At 42.9% G+C, this 22,060-nt stretch overlaps 1 protein-coding gene across 1 annotated transcript in view; it reads left to right on the plus strand.

The window, feature by feature from the left end:
• The first annotated feature begins 306 nt into the window (after positions 1–306).
• Positions 307–22,060, plus strand: part of LOC120928131 (vomeronasal type-2 receptor 26-like) — a 28,961-nt gene continuing 7,207 nt past the window's right edge. Inside the window, exons 1-2 of the mRNA XM_040339393.1 lie at positions 307–402; positions 9,584–9,904. Of these exons, the coding sequence (XP_040195327.1) occupies positions 307–402; positions 9,584–9,904 (417 nt within the window). The remainder of the gene's footprint in view (positions 403–9,583; positions 9,905–22,060) is intronic.

The raw sequence follows: 22,060 nt of genomic DNA on the forward strand, positions 1-22,060 counted from the left end.
CTTGTTATCCGCCGAAGCTAAGAAACATTGAGGGTAATGCTGATGGAGAAATGTGGGTTTAAACGTGGCTGGGAAGTGGGTTTCCTGTAACAGGAGAATGTCTGCATGCATTAAGTGGATTTGCTGGAAAATTTTCCTGCGTTTAACGTGAGAGTTAAGACCCTGAGCATTATGGGAGATAATCTTGAGGGAGGGTGTAGAAGGATGTGCATTAGACATGGATCAGAGTGGGTAGGACTAGAACAAAAAATCGAGGCTCACCTTGATCTAGAGAGCGGTACTCACCAGGATGCCTGAAGTGCGAAGATGGCGGATACCCAGGCCCTGGGATGTGAGGCCGGTGACAGCTGCGGAATCTGTGGAGACTCAGACGAACAGTCACAAAAAGAGGAAGGAGAAAAGGTGTGAAAAAAGAGAGGAAGAAAGAGAAGCTGGTTACATAATTTCAAACCAAAAATAATAACTTGACTATCAAAGTGAATACATAAGAACAATGGGCCAGATTCACGTAGAAGTGCGGCGGCGTAACGTATCGTAGATACGTTACACCGCCGCAAGTTTTCATCGCAAGTGCCTGATTCACAAAGCACTTGCAATGAAAATCTACGCCGGCGGCCTCCGGCGTAAGCCCACGTAATTCAAAGGGGTGTGTGCCATTTAAATTAGGCGCGCTCCCGTGCCGGATCTACTGCGCATGCTCCGTTCTGAAATTCCCGCCGTGCTTTGCGAGAACTGACGTCATTTTTTCCAACGGCGATGTGCGTTGCGTACTTCCATATTCCCGGACGTCTTACGCAAGGAAGAAATTTTTTTAAAATTTCGACGTGGGAACGACGGCCATTCTTTATACAGCACATACATGTGCTGTGTAAAGTTAAGGCGCCAAAAACGACGACTAACTTTGCGACGGGAAACTAGACTAGCAGCGACGTAGCGTACGCGAAAAACCATCGTGGATCGCCGTAACTACTAATTTGCATACCCGACGCTGGTTTACGACGTGAACTCCCCCCAGCGGCGGCCGCGGTATTGCATCCTAAGATCCGACAGTGTAAAACAATTACACCTGTCGGTCTAACTGATTCTATGAATCAGTCGCATAGATACTCTGAGAGATACGACGGAGTATCTGAGATACTCCATCGTATCTCGGCTGTGAATCTGGGCCAATGAATCTATGGGTCCCCTGACCCCCTCCCGGCCAGGGATTGTGATAGACTAGCCATCTCCTACCCTCCAACCTGAGAGGTCCGGAATTTCCTGGTTATAGGGAATCCGTGAAAGAACCTAGGAGCACAATAGGCGCTCTCCCGGTCCTAAAATGAGGTGCACTGGGTCCACCACAGCCCAACCACCCAAAAAAATTATTGAACTGAAAGCTCGAACTTGAGCCTACGATGAGCAAAAGAACAGAGCACCCCAACAATTAACAAAAAAGTATTAAACTAAAGACACCAGACACACCCTCCGAATCCCGCCCCCCCAACCAGCCCCCACTCAAAGCGCCATGGACCGCAGGGGGAAAGCAGGAAACGAATGGAGCGCAAACCGTTACAGTCAGCCCAGTATGGGGGCATCTTATAAACCATCCTCTGACCAATGGGAGGTTTCACCTCAGCCGGTTGTTCAGAGGATCCTGTCAGTAAAACACTTTCAACATCAGAACAGTTACCTTAATACGAGAGAAAAAATTGTCATTGCAAAACAATTGAGAACAGAGAGATTCCACACAGGGAACCTACAGAACGTCAAAGGGGAAAGACCACAATAGGCGGTCTGGCACCCGTGCAAGTTCCCTGAGCATAGAATGGGCAAAAACCACCCACCCCCACCCCAGTCCAGGAGAGAAGGCATGGCAGAGCAACCTGCAAAATGAAAGTGGTTAAATAAAACATTAGTCGAGTCACTGTAGGCAGGATTTCAGCTCCAGCGGGGACCCTCAAAAGGGGAAGGAGCAGAGAAACCTCACCAAAATGTAGACAGAGTGGAAACGTCACAGATCAGATCCCTGATCCGATAAGGGGGAAAAGACTATCAAGGCGGGAGATTTTCCATGGAGTGCTTGGAGCCTTGTTTCAGCCAGGTGTGCTGGCGGGGGGTCTCTTTGTAGAGGCTGGATTGCTTCTTCCGGTCTGCATGGGTGGGGGGTCCTGGGATAGAATCCCCAGATGTATCAGAAGGCGCTCACCCTCAGCCAGAGAAGAGAAGCCAAAGCTTTTTTTCTTGTAGGAAAAGTTCAGGCGGAGGGGGAAAGACCATCTATAAGTGATTTCCTTCTCCATCAGAAACTGCAGTAACGGTTTAAGTGATCACATTTTCTGCACCGTGTATGGCGGTGTTTTGATTAATTCGAGCCACTGATTGATCAGCCTTTTTCTCAGTTGTGTCCATTCTCATGTCAATTTGCTGCAGATCCGCATGGATGGATGAAGTAATCTGGGCTGCATTAAGGGCTAGGGTTTTGGAGAGCATTTGCGCAAAAGCTTCCATCATGGATGGAAAGTCAGTGGGGATGGGAGTAGATTCAGCAGCATCACTGACCTCCAGCAGTAGGCCTGTATGTGGATCCAGCATGGGGGTAGAGGGGGGGCCAGAGCCCAGTCTTCCCAGCAGGGATTCCGTGGACGCTGATGATGTGGCCTGGGGCAGGGAGGGTAATCAGTACCTGGGGATGGTGGAGGAACCAGGTCCTGGTCAGCGATGGAATCCTCCGTGTCTTCTGCCGAATGCAGGCCTCGTTGCACCGCCGCCATTTTGGCATAGCTGAGGGGGCTGGGAGATGCCGCCATCTGACACGACAAGTCCCTCCGGGCCGGCGCCGTTGACTTCCGCACATTCCCGGGAAGCTTCCTCCACTCAAATATCCCAGTGAGGGTGCTAGGGCACTCTGAGAGCTCCGGTGGCTGTTACAGGGCCGTGGTGGAGCGGAGCTCTAGAAGCCAGCGGCCATCTTGTGAGCTACTGCGCATGCGCCTCCTGAATGCCTCTAATTTTGAGGTTGTTACTGCGAGAGCGATCCTTTAAATCTGCCTTTTTTGTAGTGATGTGTTGTAGCTCTTCAGCTTGATGTTGGTGAGTATCAACCAATTCATTGTATGCAGTGGCATATTTACTTAATTGGTGTTCGAGGGTATCTGTGCATTCCCCTAGTCTATCAATTTGAGATTGTAAGTGAGAGATGGAATTATTGATATGATCTTTTCTGAGATCTTTTTGTATGGAGAGGAGCATATGTTTTAGCATGTTTTCAGAAACAGGGTTATTAGTGGTTGGCAAGGCAGAAAGGGTGGCTGTTTGATCTTGGCCACAGTCAGGGTCCTCATCATCATCTGATGCCTGCTCAAAAGTGAGGTGTTTTTTGATTACTGAGCCCTGGTGAGATGGTGAGGAGTGTGGAGAAGATGCTACACTCTTGGTTCTTTCTCTGGGTCTGTTTTTCTTTGGAGCGGAGCAGTCCATATCCTCTGTTGCTGCTCTATAAGAGATGCACTGTTAGGCTGCAGGCGCCGCTCTGTGAGGTGAGCCTGGCATTATTTTGCCTGTCTGCGCACCCGGAGCTGTTAGAGAATTCAGCGAGCTTGCAAGGCTTTGGCTGGTGAATTTTTTTCCCTGTCATGTCCTGCATTGTCTCCGGGAGCTAGGCTGCCATTCTTTGTCCGTGAATTGTGGCCGTGGTGAGTGTACTGGGTGAATTATTCCCTGTGCTGGCAGAGAGGAAGATCTATGTAGCCATTACAGTGTGCCTCTGTAAGGAGAGCTTTTTTATTTTGTGATTGGTACATCCTTTGACCTCTGCCGCAGAAAATTTCAGCTTGTAGACCTTGCATCTTCCCACTACACAATGTGATATCAAATAAAAAAACAGGTCTACAATACCATGTGCTGGATCTCAGATGTGTTGTCAAAGTAGAAGTCACAAAAGTCAGACATCAATATAGAGACCTTGGCTCCCCTTACATGGAAAGTTTTCTATACTGATTTCAAATTCTCATTAGGAATTAGGATACTAAGCAGCACACAGCAATGTAAAATTGTCCAGCAGGAGGATATTTTTAATCGGCGATAATAGGCCTAACCATTGTATGCCTAACTTTTATCTTATCAGTTGGGATAGGGGGTTTGGTGAATGATGGGCGGTGGATTAGGTGCACACTGTTTTTGCACTTAGTCATTCAAATGATCCAGTGGCAATCTTCAAACAAAAAGCAGCTTAAAGAGCAGGTTGGCAGTAACACCCTAATGTTCTGAAATAAAAAAATAAAAAATAATAATAATAATCTCTCTCTACAAAGAAGTGTCAGCTGTCCCTAACAACACTGATAATAAAGCTGCTGTGACCCCACCCGTCCATCGATAGGTCATCCATTCCTTCATCCATTCCTTGTGCATTAGAGGTTGTTCTGTATTTTGGTGGAGAACCTGCAAACTTTTCAGCCAAAAGTCACAAACTTTACAAATCCCAGAGATTCACCCTAAATCTATGGTAACTGCTGAACCTTTTCCCTGCACCTGTATTCATACAGTGTGATGATAATAATAATAATAATAATAATAATAATAATAATAATAATAATAATAATAATAATAATAAACATGACAGTCTTGGCCATCATACTTCACATTTTTACTGTTTCATGTACAATATACCATAATGGTAATTTTATAACCTTCACTATCTACAGTGCTGACAAAGATGGATTCTGTGTATTTTATGTTTGGCTTTTTTTCCTACTCTATAAGCAGATTTATATTCCATTCTATCAGTAATAAATAACAGAATTATTCTTTATAAACCTGACACTCTCACAGCCTTCAGCTCATCCATGAAGTCAGTGTCAGGATCCTGGGCTGCTGTCAGTGATGATGAGGTCGGGAGAAGAGGAAGAAGTCATTGGAGTCTATCAGAGAATCGGCCATGTTGTCTTCAGATATCTACTTAGAATATTGTGCTTGTTGTCTTTGTGTGTGACCCCCTGCACATCTGACACCCAGAACTCTGCTCACCGCTGTGATATGACTATGAGGAAATATACATTTGAGTACAAGTATTCTCAGGATGGAGACATCATTTTAGGAGGGATATTCTCTGTACATTCTGCAGTGTCACGGTGGAGAGAGAAAGGAAGTCTTATTTATAATCTCATGTGTTCAGCGTAAGTGAAATATGAAATGTAAATCTTCCAATGTGATCTACAGAGCTGTGTCTTTAGGAGAGATGTGTGATAATGTGCAGGACTCATTCAGTCTGTTACATGGCATTCATATAAAATCAATGTATATCCTTCAATATGTTAGCTTCACATTTAGGTGTTCCATTGCCGGGTGTTAATGGTCACATTCATTCATTATGAATAGCTGCCAATGCACCACAATGGATGAAAAAACACACAGTACCTGTTTGTTAATAAGGAAGCACAGCGCAGAGCATGGTATGTGTATTATGGAGCCTAGAGGTGTGTTGTGTGTTGGGATCTACTGTACAATGCATTGGGAGGCAATTCACAATGAATGCCACCACATTGCACTGCCCATAGAAAAGGGGCTTTGCCATGCATTTTTATGTTACCACAATGTACAAGTGTGAATGGGACCTTCAATGTGTTTGGCCCTTAATGACTCCATATCTTTTGTCAGGTTTTTACTGCTATCTGGGGCTCCAAAAACAGATTTCTCCTCACTTCCTGTCCTACAGATAACATTCTACTATAGAAAGTGAGGGAATCTCTCCAATAGCAGCACAGCAATAAACACCATTTTTAGTAAAGTCTTGGAAGGCTGGAATCCCTGTCAGTCTTGTATTTCTGTCCCTATTGCAGATTTTTCCTCTCTTCCTGTCTGGTAGAATGTTATCTGCAGGACAGGAAGTGAGGGGAAATCTCTCTAATGGAGCTCTGGACAGTGTCTGTCCAAAGAAAAAAAAAGGTTTTGGTAGGACATGAATTTTAAGGCACCACAATAACATTATATAGTATTTCTGTTTCCAGAATTGCATTTCCCTTTTCACCGGCATGAACAATTTTAAGACTTTACATGTTGGGTTTCTATTTACTCGGAACAACTTCATATTTTATGCATCTCATTTGTGTGCAGTAACATTACTTTTATTGTATTTTTTTTTCAGAAAATATGTATTTGATAAGCAGCTCCTCTCATATCATAACAATTTTAAACTACCACCATTGTATTCTGCAGGGTCTTTGTTTTCAGAAAATATATAATGTTTGGGGGATTTAACTAATTATCAGGCATTTTAATATTTCACACAAAAGCTGCTCTGGCAGTGAAAGGGTTAAAGACAACGCAGTCACAGAACAATTCCCATCGATCTATTCTTGTTGTGGACTGACAATACCCTTCTGCCTAGGTTCACACTGCTGCGAATTAAAAATCGCGGTAAAAAATTTTGCCGCGATTTTGCCGCGATTTCGGCCGCAATTTAATGTAAATCGCGGCCCGAAATCGCAAAAAGTAGTACAGGAACTACTTTTTGAAATCGCAGATGCGGCGTCGCACTGATTAGGACAGTGCCATTGCCGACAATTGCTGCCGATTTGAGATGCGCTTTGACATGTCAAATCGCATCTCAAATCGTTCCAAATCGTACCCAGTGTGAACCAGGGCTAAATTTGTTAAATGAAATAACAAGGAATGGTGTCAGCCCTGCCAAGTTTCTTTCGTTAAACTAAAGAATAACAGTATGTGTTATCCCGCGCTGTCTCCTTCATTGTCAAAATATATTTGTGTGACAGCCGAACAACAAAAATATTGTGTCCCCACAACTGAAAAGTGTTGGCTGCGCTTATCAAAATAAAAACCCAATCCTGCATTAATGAAATATAAGAAAAAAGTGATAAGCGCAATAAATACAACAAGTGCTAATTATGATGCGGATTATATAGTGCGGATAATATATACTATATGGCTATAAAAAACTAAAGTAATATAAAGTCCCATAAATCAAGTGATAAAGGCAATCTTCATGAATACAGACAGGTTCTTCCAAAAATCTTCTTAACAGTTCTTCAAGGAATGAGCTCACAGAGCGCTTACCTTCTTGTAAAGAAAATGACTCCTTGAATGTGCAGCTTTCTGTTTACAATGACGGGGGATGGATGGATGTCTCCCACATGCCAAACCGAGTCTCCTCCTGATGTCCAGTTATAAAGGCCAGATCTTCAGTGTGTTCCTCGATCATTAGTAGAATAAATGAAAGAAGCTTCTCATGGTGAAGTACGTTTTTTAATTTTTTAATAAAGAATAAAAAATCAGCTTATAAGCCATGAAATGAATATGTACGGTTCTCACAATACTTCCTGGGTGCTGTTCCTGATACTTCCGTCCCTTACATGTTACGCCAATCACGTGGTTTCATCAGAGGTGATGGATTTGTTCAGTATATGTCTCCGTGCAGGCTGCGCTCCATATGTATTATTTAATTAGTTTTATTAACTTTTGAGGTTATTTATGTATTTAATTATAGCCAGTTATCTAGCGCCCATCATATGTTATTATCACCAGCAGCACTACTAGGGTTAACTAGAAACTAGTGGTACATATGGGCGAAGCCTGTCTCTTCACTACATAGGCTTTATATCACTGCTACCCATCCACAATATGGCAGCACCGTGGGCGGAGACATTTACTCCAGCAAGATGGCTGCCGGGAGCCTGTGATATTATAACAGAGTAGTCCACACCAATATCATGAGAAATAGGATATTGTCACCAACCTACAAAATGGCCGCCGCCTGCACGGAGACATATACTCCGGCAAGATGGCCGCTGACACACTTCCGTTTTGTATGTATAAATGAACAGGCTTTCAATCAATCCATCACCTCTGATGAAGCCACGTGATTGGCGTAACATGTAAGGGATGGAAGTATCAGGAACAGCACCCGGAAGTACTGTGAGAACCGTACATATTCATTTCACCGCTTGTAAGCTGATTTTTTATTCTTTATTAAAATTTTAAAAACGTACTTCACCATGAGAAGCTTCTTTCATTTATTCTACTAATGATCGAGGAACACACTGAAGATTTGGCCTTTATAACTGGACATCAGGAGGAGACTCGGTTTGGCATGTGGGAGACATCCATCCATCCCCCGTCATTGTAAACAGAGAGCTGCACATTCAAGGAGTCATTTTCTTTACAAGAAGGTAAGCGCTCTGTGAGCTCATTCCTTGAAGAACTGTTCAGAAGATTTTTGGAAGAACCTGTCTGTATTCATGAAGATTGCCTTTATCACTTGATTTATGGGACTTTATAGTACTTTAGTTTTTTATAGCCATATAGTATATATTATCCGCACTATATGATCCGCATCATATTTAGCACTTGTTGTATTTATTGTGCTTATCAATTTTTTCTTATATTTCACTTGGGCATTTAGATATACACATATTTATTTACATTTAGATTGAGCAGCAATTTTTTACTTTACTTTCACCTTTTCACTTGGAGGCGCGAGAGCCCTTTATATACACAATCCTGCATTAGTGACATCAATACACATTACTTCAGAATGTAACAAGAAAACATATAGAGCTAGATTCAGGTAGCTCGGCACTTCTTTTGGCCGGCGTAGCGCATCTCAAACATTAAACAGGGAGCCCAGAACAGTATTCTCAAAGATCTCGCACCGTACGTCGCGCCGGCGTAGTGTAAATAGGCCGGCGTAAGCCCGCCTAATTCAAAATAGGCAGGTAGGGGGCGTGCTTCATTTAAATTAGCCGTGACCCCATGTAAATGAATGCCCGTTCGTACGGCGCATGCACACGCATGCTCAGAATCACGTCGCATATACTCCCTAAGAAACGTCGGCTCAATGCTTTCGACGTGAACGTAACCTACGCACAGCCCCATTCATGTACCACTTACATAAACGACGTAAAATTGTCACCCGACTCTGCCCAACGCGTATCGCCACTACCATGTGATTTCTTCTGGGGTCAAAGATCAGGTGACCACGCATATGGGTTTTAAAAAGCTGACACTCAACATATGACCTTTGACCCCTGAGGAAGTCACCTATTGGGTCTTTACATTGGATCATGTTGGTAATTTTTGCTTTATCATAGAACATGTTATGTATCCGCTCCTGAAGAAGTGGAGTTGATCCACAAAACGCACCAAGCTTATGGGATGCAGTCATGTCCCTAACATCCAGTATATTTTTCACCTTCATACAGCAATTTTGTTTTCCAATTGATCTTATGATATCCGGTATTTATGGTTTACATTACCGGTACTGCAATATGTCACCATATGATCTATGCCCATATATGATTGCACTAGAACTACATTTATGTGCCACTATATGACCCGTGTGTACATATATGAATTGCTGTTATGTCATTTTGTGATGTGTATATATATATGTGAATGTGTTACTATCTAGTTATGTATCAATTGCTACGTGCCATGTCATGTTCTGATGATAATAAACATGTTTAAATTTTTTCAAGTTGCTGGTCCTATGGAGCAATACACACGCCCACCAATCCCACCATAGATATCCAGTTGAAATGTGTTATACATTTTGCCATAAATAATGTCTGCTTGAATCCTTGTCCTGTAGACCAATGCAAAACTCTCCATTTTCTTCAGGGTTTACATTAGAGAATACAGACATCTCCTGGCTTTTATATTTGCTATTGATGAGATAAACCGCAGTCCAGATATTCTTCCCAACATAACTCTGGGATATCATGTGTATGATTCTTGTGGACATGTGAATAAAGCTATAAAAGACGTTCTACAGATATTGTCTGGACATACAAAGGAAGCTCCAAATTATTCCTGTATGGAGTGGGGTGCCCTGGCTGGTTTCATTGGAGATCTCAATTCTGACACCACTCTCCAAATGGCCCAGCTGCTGAATCTATATGGTTACACCCAGGTAAGAAAAGAAGAATTTCCTATATTATGTAACGTCAGGACAGCGAGTCGTCTTATGGTGAGGTGGGACAAAAGGGTACAAATAATCCTTGTGGCAAAGCCTCATAAATTATAACATTGTTCTAAAAAAAGAAGGCAGTGCTGTGTAGGGATGGGCCAATGGTTCAGTCCAATATTTGGCTGCTATGACATTTGGACAAATGCCTGAACTTTTGCCCATTCAGTCCTCTGATGATTATACCCTATATTACCAAAAGTATTGGGACACCTGCCTTTACACACGCATCAACTTTAATGGCAACCCAGTCTTAGTCTGTAGGGTTCAATATTGAGTTGGCCCACCCTTTGCAGCTATAACAGCTTGAACTCTTTTGGGAAGGCTGTCAACAAGGTTTAGGAGGGTGTCTATGGGAATGTTTGTCTTTAGGAAGCACATTTGTGAGGTCAGGCACAGATGTTGGACTAGAAGTCCTGGCTCACAGTCTGCACTCTAATTCTTCCCAAAGGTGTTCTATCGGGTTTAGGTCAAGACTCTGTGCAGGTTAGCCAAGTTCCCCCACCCCAAACTTGCATATCCATGTATTTATGGACCTTGCTTTGCACACTGGTGCACAGTCATGTTGAAACAGGAAGGGGCCGTCCCCAAACTGTTCCCACAAAGTTGGGAGAATTGGATTGTCCAAAATGTCTTGGTATGCTGACATCTTAAGAGTTCCCTTCACTGAAACTAAGGCCCAACCCCTGAAACACCACCCTGCACCATAATCGTCCTCCACCAAATGACTTTGACCAGTGCACAAAGCAAGGTCCATAAAGACATGGATGAGGGTGTTTGGGGTGGAGGAACTTGACTGACCTCAACCCGAAAGAACACCTTTGGGATAAATTGGAGCTGAGACTGTGATTCAGGCCTTCTCATCCAAAACTGGTGCCTGACGTCTCAAATGGGCTTCCGGAAGAATTGTCAAACATTCTCCTTGGACACACTCCTAAATCTTGATGACAGCCTTCCCAGAAGAGTTGAAGCTATTAAGATTTTGTTCTTTCCATTTGGATATTAAGCATTCCACATTATTTATACAGACTGTTTTCTTTCTTTCCAGATTAGTTATGGAGCCAGAGATACTTTGCTGAGCGATAGAAAGACGTATCCAAACTTTTTCCGGACAGTTCCGGATGATGAGATGCAATATGTGGCCATAGCAAAGTTACTGGAAAGGTTGAAGTGGAACTGGGTCGGGATCCTTACATCTGATGATGAATACGGAGAGAGGGAGATCCGACAACTCAGCAAACATTTATCTGATCATGGAATTTGTATTGAATTCAAGATTCTGGTGTCTAAAGAGAATTGTGATAAAATTCCTCCAGAGCTGCGGAGCTCAACCACGGAAGTTATCATTATTTGTGGCTCATTTAGTCTGACTTATTACAAGTTTTTGTATAATAATGTCCCTTATTACACGGAGAAAACATTTATTATACCAGATTCTTGGTCAATGAGTGAAATGTTTTTTGCTCTTAGTAACTGCAGCTTGGTGTTTACATTCCCCTATCTCTACATAAAGGGATTGCTGGAATATTTTTATAGTATTTATCCATCGAGACGCCCAAATGACCCCCTGATGGAGGATATTCAAATAACTGAATGTGGATGCTTTTCAAAAAACCAAATGAAAAATTTCCTCATTCCACTCACATTTAGACGTCCTCTTAGGGACTGCGGTGTGGTGACACTTCCACTTGATTTATATTTTCTTGATGAGAAAACATCCTATAGAGTGTATATCTCAGTCTACATTTTGGCTCAAGCATTACATGACATGGATTTCTCTTTAAAAATAAATAACAAACAATCTGAAATAAATCCACACACACTAAAGTATAAGGTGAGAGCGTCCAATGAAAGTTTACTTGTATCTTTTTATACTCGGTCAGTTCAGTACTGGAACACAATGCACCCAGACAAAGATTACACCCAGTTTAGGTTCATGTTCGGTGCTGGTACAAAGATTTTTGACACCCTAGGCAAATCTACATTTTTCTGCCCCTACCTTGGCTCCACCCCTGACTCCACCCCCTTTGGCCTGCCCATGTATACAGTGACATCACGCAGCATATGATAACGTGCAAAAAAAAGCATATCAACACGGAGAGGTTACAGCAGTTCACAGTGTGAAGAGAAGAGCTCCCAGGACTACAAATCCCAGCATGCCTGGGCTGCTATGACATTGTCAGTCATGGTCACCCCAGGATGGTGCTGGAAATGAATAGAAGGAAGGTTGTAATATATTACCCACTTATTTGGTAAAATATAAAAGATGAGGTTGCACTGAATAAATAGATAGCCAGTATGTCAAGCCAAACAATGACCGGGACCTCTGAAATGGTGACAAACTTTAGTACCTTCACTTTTCCATAGGTAATGCTTTTAAGGCTAAGTTCACTTTTTGGAACAGGTTACATGGCACATCAGTATTCACATGCCAGTGGGTAGGGTTTCCTCTCCCCCAAAACCGCAGCCACATTTAAAAACAGCATGGGTCCGCCCACACGACTGTGTTACAAGAATCTGTGAATGAATAAACTACAAGTCCTGTCTTCCATCGTGGAAGACAGAATTGTAGTATCAATGGACAATTGTTGTGCCGACCAGTGCACTTATAGTTACATTAAAGTTTAATAAAGACAATAGTCCATCCAGTTCAACCTGTGTAGGTGTGTGTGTGTGTCAGTGTCTATATATTTTTTTCATATGCCTGTATGTTGTTTTCTTTACCTGCTTGCCAACCGCCGCACGACGATATACGTCGAGAGAATGGCACGGCTGCGCAAAAGGACGTATATACAGGTGGTTCTCAAAAAATTAGCATATTGTGATAAAGTTCATTATTTTCTGTAATGTACTGATAAACATTAGACTTTCATATATTTTAGATTCATTACACACAACTGAAGTAGTTCAAGCCTTTTTATTGTTTTAATATTGATGATTTTGGCATACAGCTCATGAAAACCCCAAATTCCTATCTCAAAAAATTAGCATATCATGGAAAGGTTCTCTAAACGAGCTCTTAACCTAATCATCTGAATGAACTAATTAACTCTAAACACCTGCAAAAGATTCCTGAGGCTTTTAAAAACTCCCAGCCTGGTTCATTACTCCAAACCGCAATCATGGGTAAGACTGCCGACCTGACTGCTGTCCAGAAGGCCATCATTGACACCCTCAAGCAAGAGGGTAGGACACAGAAAGAAATTTCTGAACAAATAGGCTGTTCCCAGAGTGCTGTATCAAGGCACCTCAGTGGGAAGTCTGTGGGAAGGAAAAAGTGTGGCAGAAAACGCTGCACAACGAGAAGAGGTGACCGGACCCTGAGGAAGATTGTGGAGAAGGACCAATTCCAGACCTTGGGGGACCTGCGGAAGCAGTGGACTGAGTCTGGAATAGAAACATCCAGAGCCACCGTGTACAGGCGTGTGCAGGAAATGGGCTACAGGTGCCGTATTCCCCAGGTCAAGCCACTTTTGAACCAGAAACATCGGCAGAAGCGCCTGACCTGGGCTACAGAGAAGCAACACTGGACTGTTGCTCAGTGGTCCAAAGCAAATTTTTCATGTCATTCGGTAATCAAGGTGCCAGAGTCTGGAGGAAGATTGGGGAGAGGGAAATGCCAAAATGCCTGAAGTCCAGTGTCAAGTACCCACAGTCAGTGATGGTCTGGGGTGCCATGTCAGCTGCTGGTGTTGGTCCACTGTGTTTTATCAAGGGCAGGGTGAATGCAGCTAGCTATCAGGAGATTTTGGAGCACTTCATGCTTCCATCTGCTGAAAAGCTTTATGGAGATGAAGATTTCATTTTTCAGCACGACCTGGCACCTGCTCACAGTGCCAAAACCACTGGTAAATGGTTTACTGACCATGGTATTACTGTGCTCAATTGGCCTGCCAACTCTCCTGACCTGAACCCCATAGAGAATCTGTGGGATATTGGGAAGAGAAAGTTGAGAGACGCAAGACCCAACACTCTGGATGAGCTTAAGGCCGCTACCGAAGCATCCTGGGCCTCCATAACACCTCAGCAGTGCCACAGGCTGATTGCCTCCATGCCACGCCGCATTGAAGCAGTCATTTCTGCAAAAGGATTCCCGACCAAGTATTGAGTGCATAACTGAACATAATTATTTGAAGGTTGACTTTTTTTTTAATTAAAAACACTTTTCTTTTATTGGTCGGATGAAATATGCTAATTTTTTGAGATAGGAATTTGGGGTTTTCATGAGCTGTATGCCAAAATCATCAATATTAAAACAATAAAAAGGCTTGAACTACTTCAGTTGTGTGTAATGAATCTAAAATATATGAAAGTCTAATGTTTATCAGTACATTACAGAAAATAATGAACTTTATCACAATATGCAAATTTTTTGAGAACCACCTGTATACATCCCCTTTAAGAAGCAGCATTGTGGATGCGCATGTGCCGCCGGTGGCACGCACCTGCCGCGAGCTCCATGACTCCGTCCCACGGACTTGATGTCCACGGGCATACCCGCGATCGTGTCACGGTGAAGAAGAAGGGGAAAATCGTATGCAAACAAGCATTTCCCCAGTCTTCCTAGTGACAGGACAGTGATCACAGACTCCTGTAATCGGAAGCGGTGATCACTGTCGTGTCACACACAGCCCATACCCCCTACAGTTAGAAGCACTCTCTAGGGCACACTTAACCCCTTCAGCGCCACCTAGTGGTTAACCCCTTCACTGCCAGTGTCATTTTCACAGTAATCAGTGCGTTTTTATAGCACTGATCGCCAGAAAAATTACAATGGCCCCAAAAATGTGTCAAAAGTGTCCGATGTGTCCGCCATAAAGTCGTAGTCACAATAAAAATCGCGGTTCACCGCTATTACTAGTAAAAAAAAATATTATTTTACCAAAAATATGTAGAAGAATACATATCGGCCTAAACTGAGGAACAAAATGTTTTTTTATATATTTTTTGTGGATATTTATTATAGCAAAAAGTAAAATATATAGATTTTTTTTCAAAATTGTCGCTCTATTTTTGTTTATAGCACAAAAAATAAAAACCACAGAGGTGATCAAATACCACCAAAAGAAAGCTCTATTTTTGGGGAGCCACGTCGCACGACCGTGCAATTGTCAGTTAAAGGAACGCAGTGCCAAATCACAAAAAGTGCTCTGGTCTTTGGCCAGCGAAATGGTCCGGCGCCTAAGTGGTTAAGATGCACATCTAAGGCCCCGTACAGACGAGTGGACAGTCCGATGAAAACGGTCCGCCGGACCGTTTTCATCGGACATGTCCGCTGGGAGATTTCGGTCTGATGGCTGTACACACCATCAAACCGAAATCCACGCGGACAAAGAACGTGGTGATGTAGACGACACCGACGTTCTCTATCGCGCAATTTCAATGCTTCCACGCATGCGTCGAATCAATTCGACGCATGCGCAGGATTTCTGTCCGCTGGTTAGACGTACTAACCAGCGGACATGTCCCCCGGACAGCTTCCCAGCGGACATGTTTCTTAGCATGCTAAGAAACATTTGTCCACTGGAAATCTGTCTGCTAGCCTGTACACACGATCGGATCTGTCCGCTGACACTGGTCGGCAGACCAGTTTCAGCGGACATGTCCGGTCGTGTGTACGAGGCCTAAGAGTCTTTTAAAAATATACATACTCCACACTGACACCACCAATTGTGGAAGAGAGTTCCACATCCTTATTGTTCTGACAGTGAAAATACCCCCTGGGGAGTTTAAGGTTAAACCACTTCTCCACCAATCTCATTGTGTGGCCCTGTGTCCTCTTACACTGCATGAGACTGAAGAGTTGTTTTCCTATGCTGGGATCACCATTGAGGTATTTATAAATCTCTATCATATCTCCTCTCCAGCGAGAATAAATGTAGTGCTTGCAGGTGTTTCTTATATTTGAGGGCATCCAGTCACCTTATTAGTTTTCTTGCCCTTCTTTGAACTCTCTCCAGTTCCAGCACATCCCTTCTGAGGACTGGTGACCAGAACTGGACAGAATACTCCAGATGTGGTCTAACCAAAGATTTATAAAGTGGTAGGATTATAGTTTTATCTCTGGAGTATATCCCTTTTTTATGCATGTTAATATTCTGCCGACTTTGGTAGCTGCAGCTTGACATTGCACGCTATTGCTCCTTGATTCCCCCAGAGGTTCTCCCCCTAGTGAGTAGTTTAAAAACGTTAAAAAAAATTATATATTCTGATGTGAAGTTATTGCCCTGTTTATTTTTGTGTTATCCGCAAAAACTGAGATTGAGCTATTTTTATCCCATCCTCTATATCATTTATGAATAGATTGAATATAATTGGTCCCAAGACAGAACCTTGGTGTACTCCACTTACCACTCTGAATACACATTATTTATCACCACCCTTTGGACACGCCCCTGTAACCATTTTTTTACCCAAGAACAAACCTTATGTTCCATGCCTGCAGACCTCAGCTTGTAGATTAAGCACTTATGGGGGACTGTATCAAATGCTTCACAGTTCTTCCTCTGTCTAGATGGCAGCTAACTTCCTTATAGAATGGTAGCAGATTGGTCTGGCAGGAATGACCTTTCGTAAAACCCATGCTGATTACTACTAATGATATTTTTTCTCCAGTACATTTTTAGATACAGTCCCTTATCATCTCCTCCAATAATTTACCTACTATTGATGTTAGGCTGACTCTCCTGTAGTTTACAGGGATTTGTCTCTGCCCTTTTTTTGAATATTGGTACCATATTGGCTTTTCTCCAATCAGTTGGGACAATTCCTGTCAGTAAAGATTAGGAGCAATGGTCTGGCTATAATTTGACTGAGTTCTCTGAGGACTCTCTGGTACAAGCCATCTGGCTGGTCCTGGGGATTTATTTGTATTAAGTATATTAAGTCTTCCCTTCACTCCGGCCTCTGTTAGCCACAAGGGTGTGTCCTGCGATGTGTTACTAACAGCAATGTCACAATATACCTCTTCTTTTCCTGCATAAAAGCTGAGGAGAAGAAGGAATGTTGTACAGTTGCTTTCTCTGTGTCATCCGTAACCATCCTCCCATCATCATCTTTTATGTTGGCAATGTGCTCTTATCTCACTTTTTTACTGTTAATATATATTTATATATACAAAAATAGTTGGAGTTTTTTTTTACTCTGCTCCACTATGTGTCTCTTGTGGTCTTTTTAACCACCCAAATTGTGTTCTTACAAGTTTTATAGCATTCCTTGTAGTGTGGGCACCTCTCCCACAACCGATAAAAGTGATCTCACAGCGAATCTGCCATGGAGATTATTTTTATCTTAAAAAGAAATGCACAGCATCCCCAAAAATACCAGGGTTATCTCAGCTAGCTGTTGGCATAACCCCGGTATTTAGCGTAAAAAAAATACCAACGTACGGGTACATTGTTTTGCGGGAAGTGGTTAATATGCTCCTGAAGCATTGCCATTTTTCTTCAGTTTTCAATGTTTCTAGGATTTGATAATTTATGCCATGTAGTAATGACCACAGTTCAGAAAAATTGCCTCGTGGGCGGTAACGCGTTTCAGAGCATGCATGGCTCCTTTGTCAGACCTGCATCCATGCTTGCCTGGTGGGCGTATGAGAGGGGAGGGGGGAGGAGAGGGGAGGGGCTGGTGTCTGCTGATAGGCTGGGGGAAAGAGAGGAGGAGTGTAGACCTGTGGATTGGATAGATCTGGAACCAGGGATATGTAGCCCGAGACTCGATCGGGATGTAGTCTGTCAAGGGCATATACATAGAGATCACATTGTGGAAATGAGAGAGATTGGTGATACAAGTCTGGGTGCAGCTCCAGGGCATTGGAAGGTGGTGAAGAATATATATGAGCCAGTGCTCATGGAATATAGTATTAATCATAAACTGCAGCATGCTGAACATGGGAGTATTATGTTTAAATTGATGGATGTTGGTTCCATACAGGGACATAGTCATGTGACTGGACATGTGACATATTAAGCACATTAGATTTAGTGTGTGTCTGGTCTTAAAGGGGTTGTAAAGGTTCATGTTTTTTCACCTTAATGCATCCTACATACATCACTTAACGTTGAATGTATCAAACTTTTTCCATTCAACATTGAGTGGAATTTTTTACATCAAATGTACTTGATTTGTTCTAAGTAATGCTCTGAAATGCATTGTGTTTCTCTCTCTCACCTTGGGTTACGTCACACGCCAGCTGATCCCATCTCAGCACGGAGTCTCGCCACCTTTTCCCGTACGCCGAGTTTGACTGTTGGTTCCCCGTCCACCGGACACCGCGGCCGATCCGGCCAGTGGCCTCCGTCACATCGGCCTGCCAGGAACCGGCCGAGTGACGGACTCAGGAGATTCCAGTTTCCTCACCCTCTGGGCGCTTGTCAGCCATTGCTTATGTGGAATCACATGTTGCTGCAGCTATTAAATATTTGCACCAAGAGGCGCTTTTTCTTTGTTGTTTTTCCCATTTTTTTCAGGGGGATGTGTGTCCGCTCTTCTCCTTCCCCTCTGGCCACCAGTACCAGACATGCAGCTCCTGGGCCCACAGATAGGCTAGTGGAGTCCAGTAAGCATTGTGGGGTGCAGTGGCATGGGAATCCCTGTACCAGGGGGTGTGAGACCAATCATGTGGCAGTAGCGCTGCCCGAATGTTTCACCTGACAGTCAGGAGGCTGTCTGTCAGTTTCACATACAATCCCAGTGACTGCAGTCACCGGATTGTGTGCAATACCTCCCACTGTCAGGTCCGTACGAAGTATGGACACGGCGGCAAAAGGGTTAAGTGGCTCTTCTCCAGAGTATATACCTGTAATCTATCAGTCCTCATAGCTGAGATCCTCTGTCCTCCGTTTTAATTGTGTTGCCCTTTACTGAACTCTTTCTAATTCATCAACATCTTTCCTGAGGATTGGTGACCAAAACTGAACTGTATATCCAAGATGAGGCTGAGCCAGTGTATTGTAAAGGGGAATAATTATTGATTAATCTCTGGAACATTCACATTCACAGAGCAAATTGTTTATAAATAGACCCAATAAAATGTATCTGATTATAAATGCTCATCAAATAGGTCATCTGATCCCGATGACATTCTCTGAGTGAGATTAGGGATGAGCCGGTTTGCTCCAGAACATGCGAACAAGCAAAAAATGTTTGTTCTAACACATGATCATTAAAATCAATAGAACATGAACATGAAAAATCAAAAGTGCTCATTTTAATATGTAAGTTATTGTCATAAAAAGTGTTTGGGGACCCGGGTCCTGCCCCAGGGGCGATTTAGTTTGCATGTGCCGCGCTACATAAATTCTTCATTCATTCACAGGGGACGTGTATCAATGCAAAAAAAGTTTTAAAAACAGCTGTTTTTTTGGGGGAGAAGTTAAAAGTGAATTCTTCCTTTAAATTTCATACCTGGGGGTGTGTATAGTATGCCTGTAAAGAAGCACATGTTTCCCATGCTTAGAACTGTCCCTGTGGTGATGAGGCCCTTGTCCCCCTCAACATGGGAACAACCTCCCCATGTTGAGGGCACGTGGCCTGGTACGGTTCAGGAGGGGAGAGCTCTCTCATCCCCCCTCTTTTCCTGTGGCCTGCCAGGTTGTGTGCTCGGATAAGGGTCTGGTATGGATTTTTGGGTGGACCCCACGCCATTAACCACTTAAGCCCCGGACCTTTAGGCAGCTAAATGCCCAGGCCAGGTTTTGCGATTCGGCACTGCGTCGTTTTAACAGACAATTGCGCGGTCGTGCGACGTGGCTCCCAAACAAAATTGGCGTCCTTTTTTCCCCACAAATAGAGCTTTCTTTTGGTGGTATTTGATCACCTCTGCGGTTTTTATTTTTTGCACTATAAACAAAAATAGAGCGACAATTTTGAAAAAAATGCAATATTTTTTACTTTTTGCTGTAATAAATATCCCCCCAAAAACATATATAATTTTCTTCCCTCAGTTTAGGCCGATACGTATTCTTCTACCTATTTTTGGTAAAACAAATCGCAATAAGCGTTTATCGATTGGTTTGCGCAAAATTTATAGCGTTTACAAAATAGGGGATATTTTTATTGCATTTTTATAATTTTTTTTTTTACTACTAATGGCGGCGATCAGCGATTTTTTTTGTGACTGCGACATTATGGCGGACAATTTTGACACATTTTTGGGACCATTGTCATTTTCACAGCAAAAAATGCATTTAAATTGCATTCTTTATTGTGAAAATGACAGTTGCAGTTTGGGAGTTAACCACAGGGGGCGCTGAACGTGTTAGGCTTCACCTAGTGTGTGTTTACAACAGTAGGGGGGTGTGGCTGTAGGTCTGATGTCATCGATTGTGTCTCCCCTATAAAGGGGATGACACGATCGATGTGCTGCCACAGTGAAGCACGGGGAAGCCGTGTTTACATACGGCTATCCCCATTCTTCAGCTCCGGGGAGCGATCGCGATGGAGCGGCTATAAACGAATAGCCGCACTGTCGTCCCGGATCGCTCCTCGAGGTAAGCCGCCTGCCGCACGCAGCGGGGGGTCCCGATCGGACCCCCGGCCCGCGGAAAGGCAAGGACGTATATATACGCCCATCTGCCTGTCCGTGCCATTTTGCGGACGTAAATAGTCGTGCGGCGGGCGTTAAGTGGTTAATTTTTTATTTTGATGATGTTTTTTTCAATGACTTTGATCTGTATTGCAGGGACCGACAATTTATTTATAGCCGCAAGTAGTTTTAAATTACTTTTTTCCTTTAGAAATGTCATTTTGTGCAGGGACAGTTCTAAACATGGGAAACATGCGCTACTTTACAGGCATACTATATACACCCCCCAGGTACAAAATGTTAAGGAATATTTCACTTTTATTGTTTCACTTTAAGCATTATTAAAATCACTGCTCCCGAAAAAACTGCCGTTTTTAGAACTTTTGTTGCATTGATACATGTCCCCTGGGGCAGGACCCGGGTCCCCAAACACTTTTTATGACAATAACTTGCATATTAACCATTGAAATTAACACTTTTGATTTCTCCCATATACTTTTAAATGGTGTTCTGCGGCTTTCGAATTTGCAGCGAACACCCCAAATTGTTTGCTGTTCGCCGAACGGGCAAACAGCCAATGTTCGAGTTGAACTCATGTTTGACTCAAACATAAAGCTCCTCCCTAATTGAGACATAACTAGATAAAAAATCTATAGTCAAAAAATGATTAAACATTCTATATACTTGTTACCTATAATAATTTCTGTCATTATTTAAGCTGTCCCGCTATGTAAAAGAAGTCCAGTACAAGAATCCAAATGACGAGGTCGTGATTTTTAATGATAAAGGAGAACTGCCCAGCCCACTGGAAATTGTAAATTGGATTACAAGAATTAAAGGTAGAAATATCACTGATTGGATGATTGTGGGTCACTTTGATGGGTCCCTTTCAGAGGGTCAGCAACTTACACTAGAACCAGAGCGAATATCATGGAAAGGAGACAAGGTGAGTTACACTGGGGAAGCTGATCCAGAACTTATACAAGAAACATTCTAGTTTTGTCCCTAAACTCATCTCCAGATAAATCCTAACCCCCTCCCCCCATCCTGTTTATAGACCACCAACATCTTCCCTGACCCATTCCATGGTGATTAGATGAAGGTGTCAGGTCTAGATGTGTGGATATAAATGCCGGGATATGTTCCCATCAATCTATATAACTGAAGAAGTGGATGAACTACAAAACATCTTCTAGACTTTGGAGTGGAATGAGCGCCAGTATTATCCATGGCCAGATTCTACCCAGACCTTCTGAATTCATTAGGCTGTAAACAGAACAAAAAAAACAGTTCAGAGTAGTAATTCCCCCGATCAGAAATTTGGAGTTACTGTACATACATTAAAAAAAAACTAAAAAAACATGGAGCTACCTGGATTTCTGTACGAGTGACTCCTAAAATGCGGTCAAATGCGGTTGATTTTCTCTTTGGATTCTTAAAGCAGCATTTATACTTGGGACAAATTATTAGAGGTTACGTGAAATCACTGAGAAAACAATGTTGAAGGGCAATTGGATAACAAACTTCATGTGGTGGAAACAATAGTTTCAACATCCAAATTCTCAATGTGAACTCAA

This window comes from Rana temporaria, chromosome 1 (genome assembly GCF_905171775.1).
Source record: "Rana temporaria chromosome 1, aRanTem1.1, whole genome shotgun sequence".
Lineage (NCBI taxonomy): Eukaryota > Metazoa > Chordata > Amphibia > Anura > Ranidae > Rana > Rana temporaria.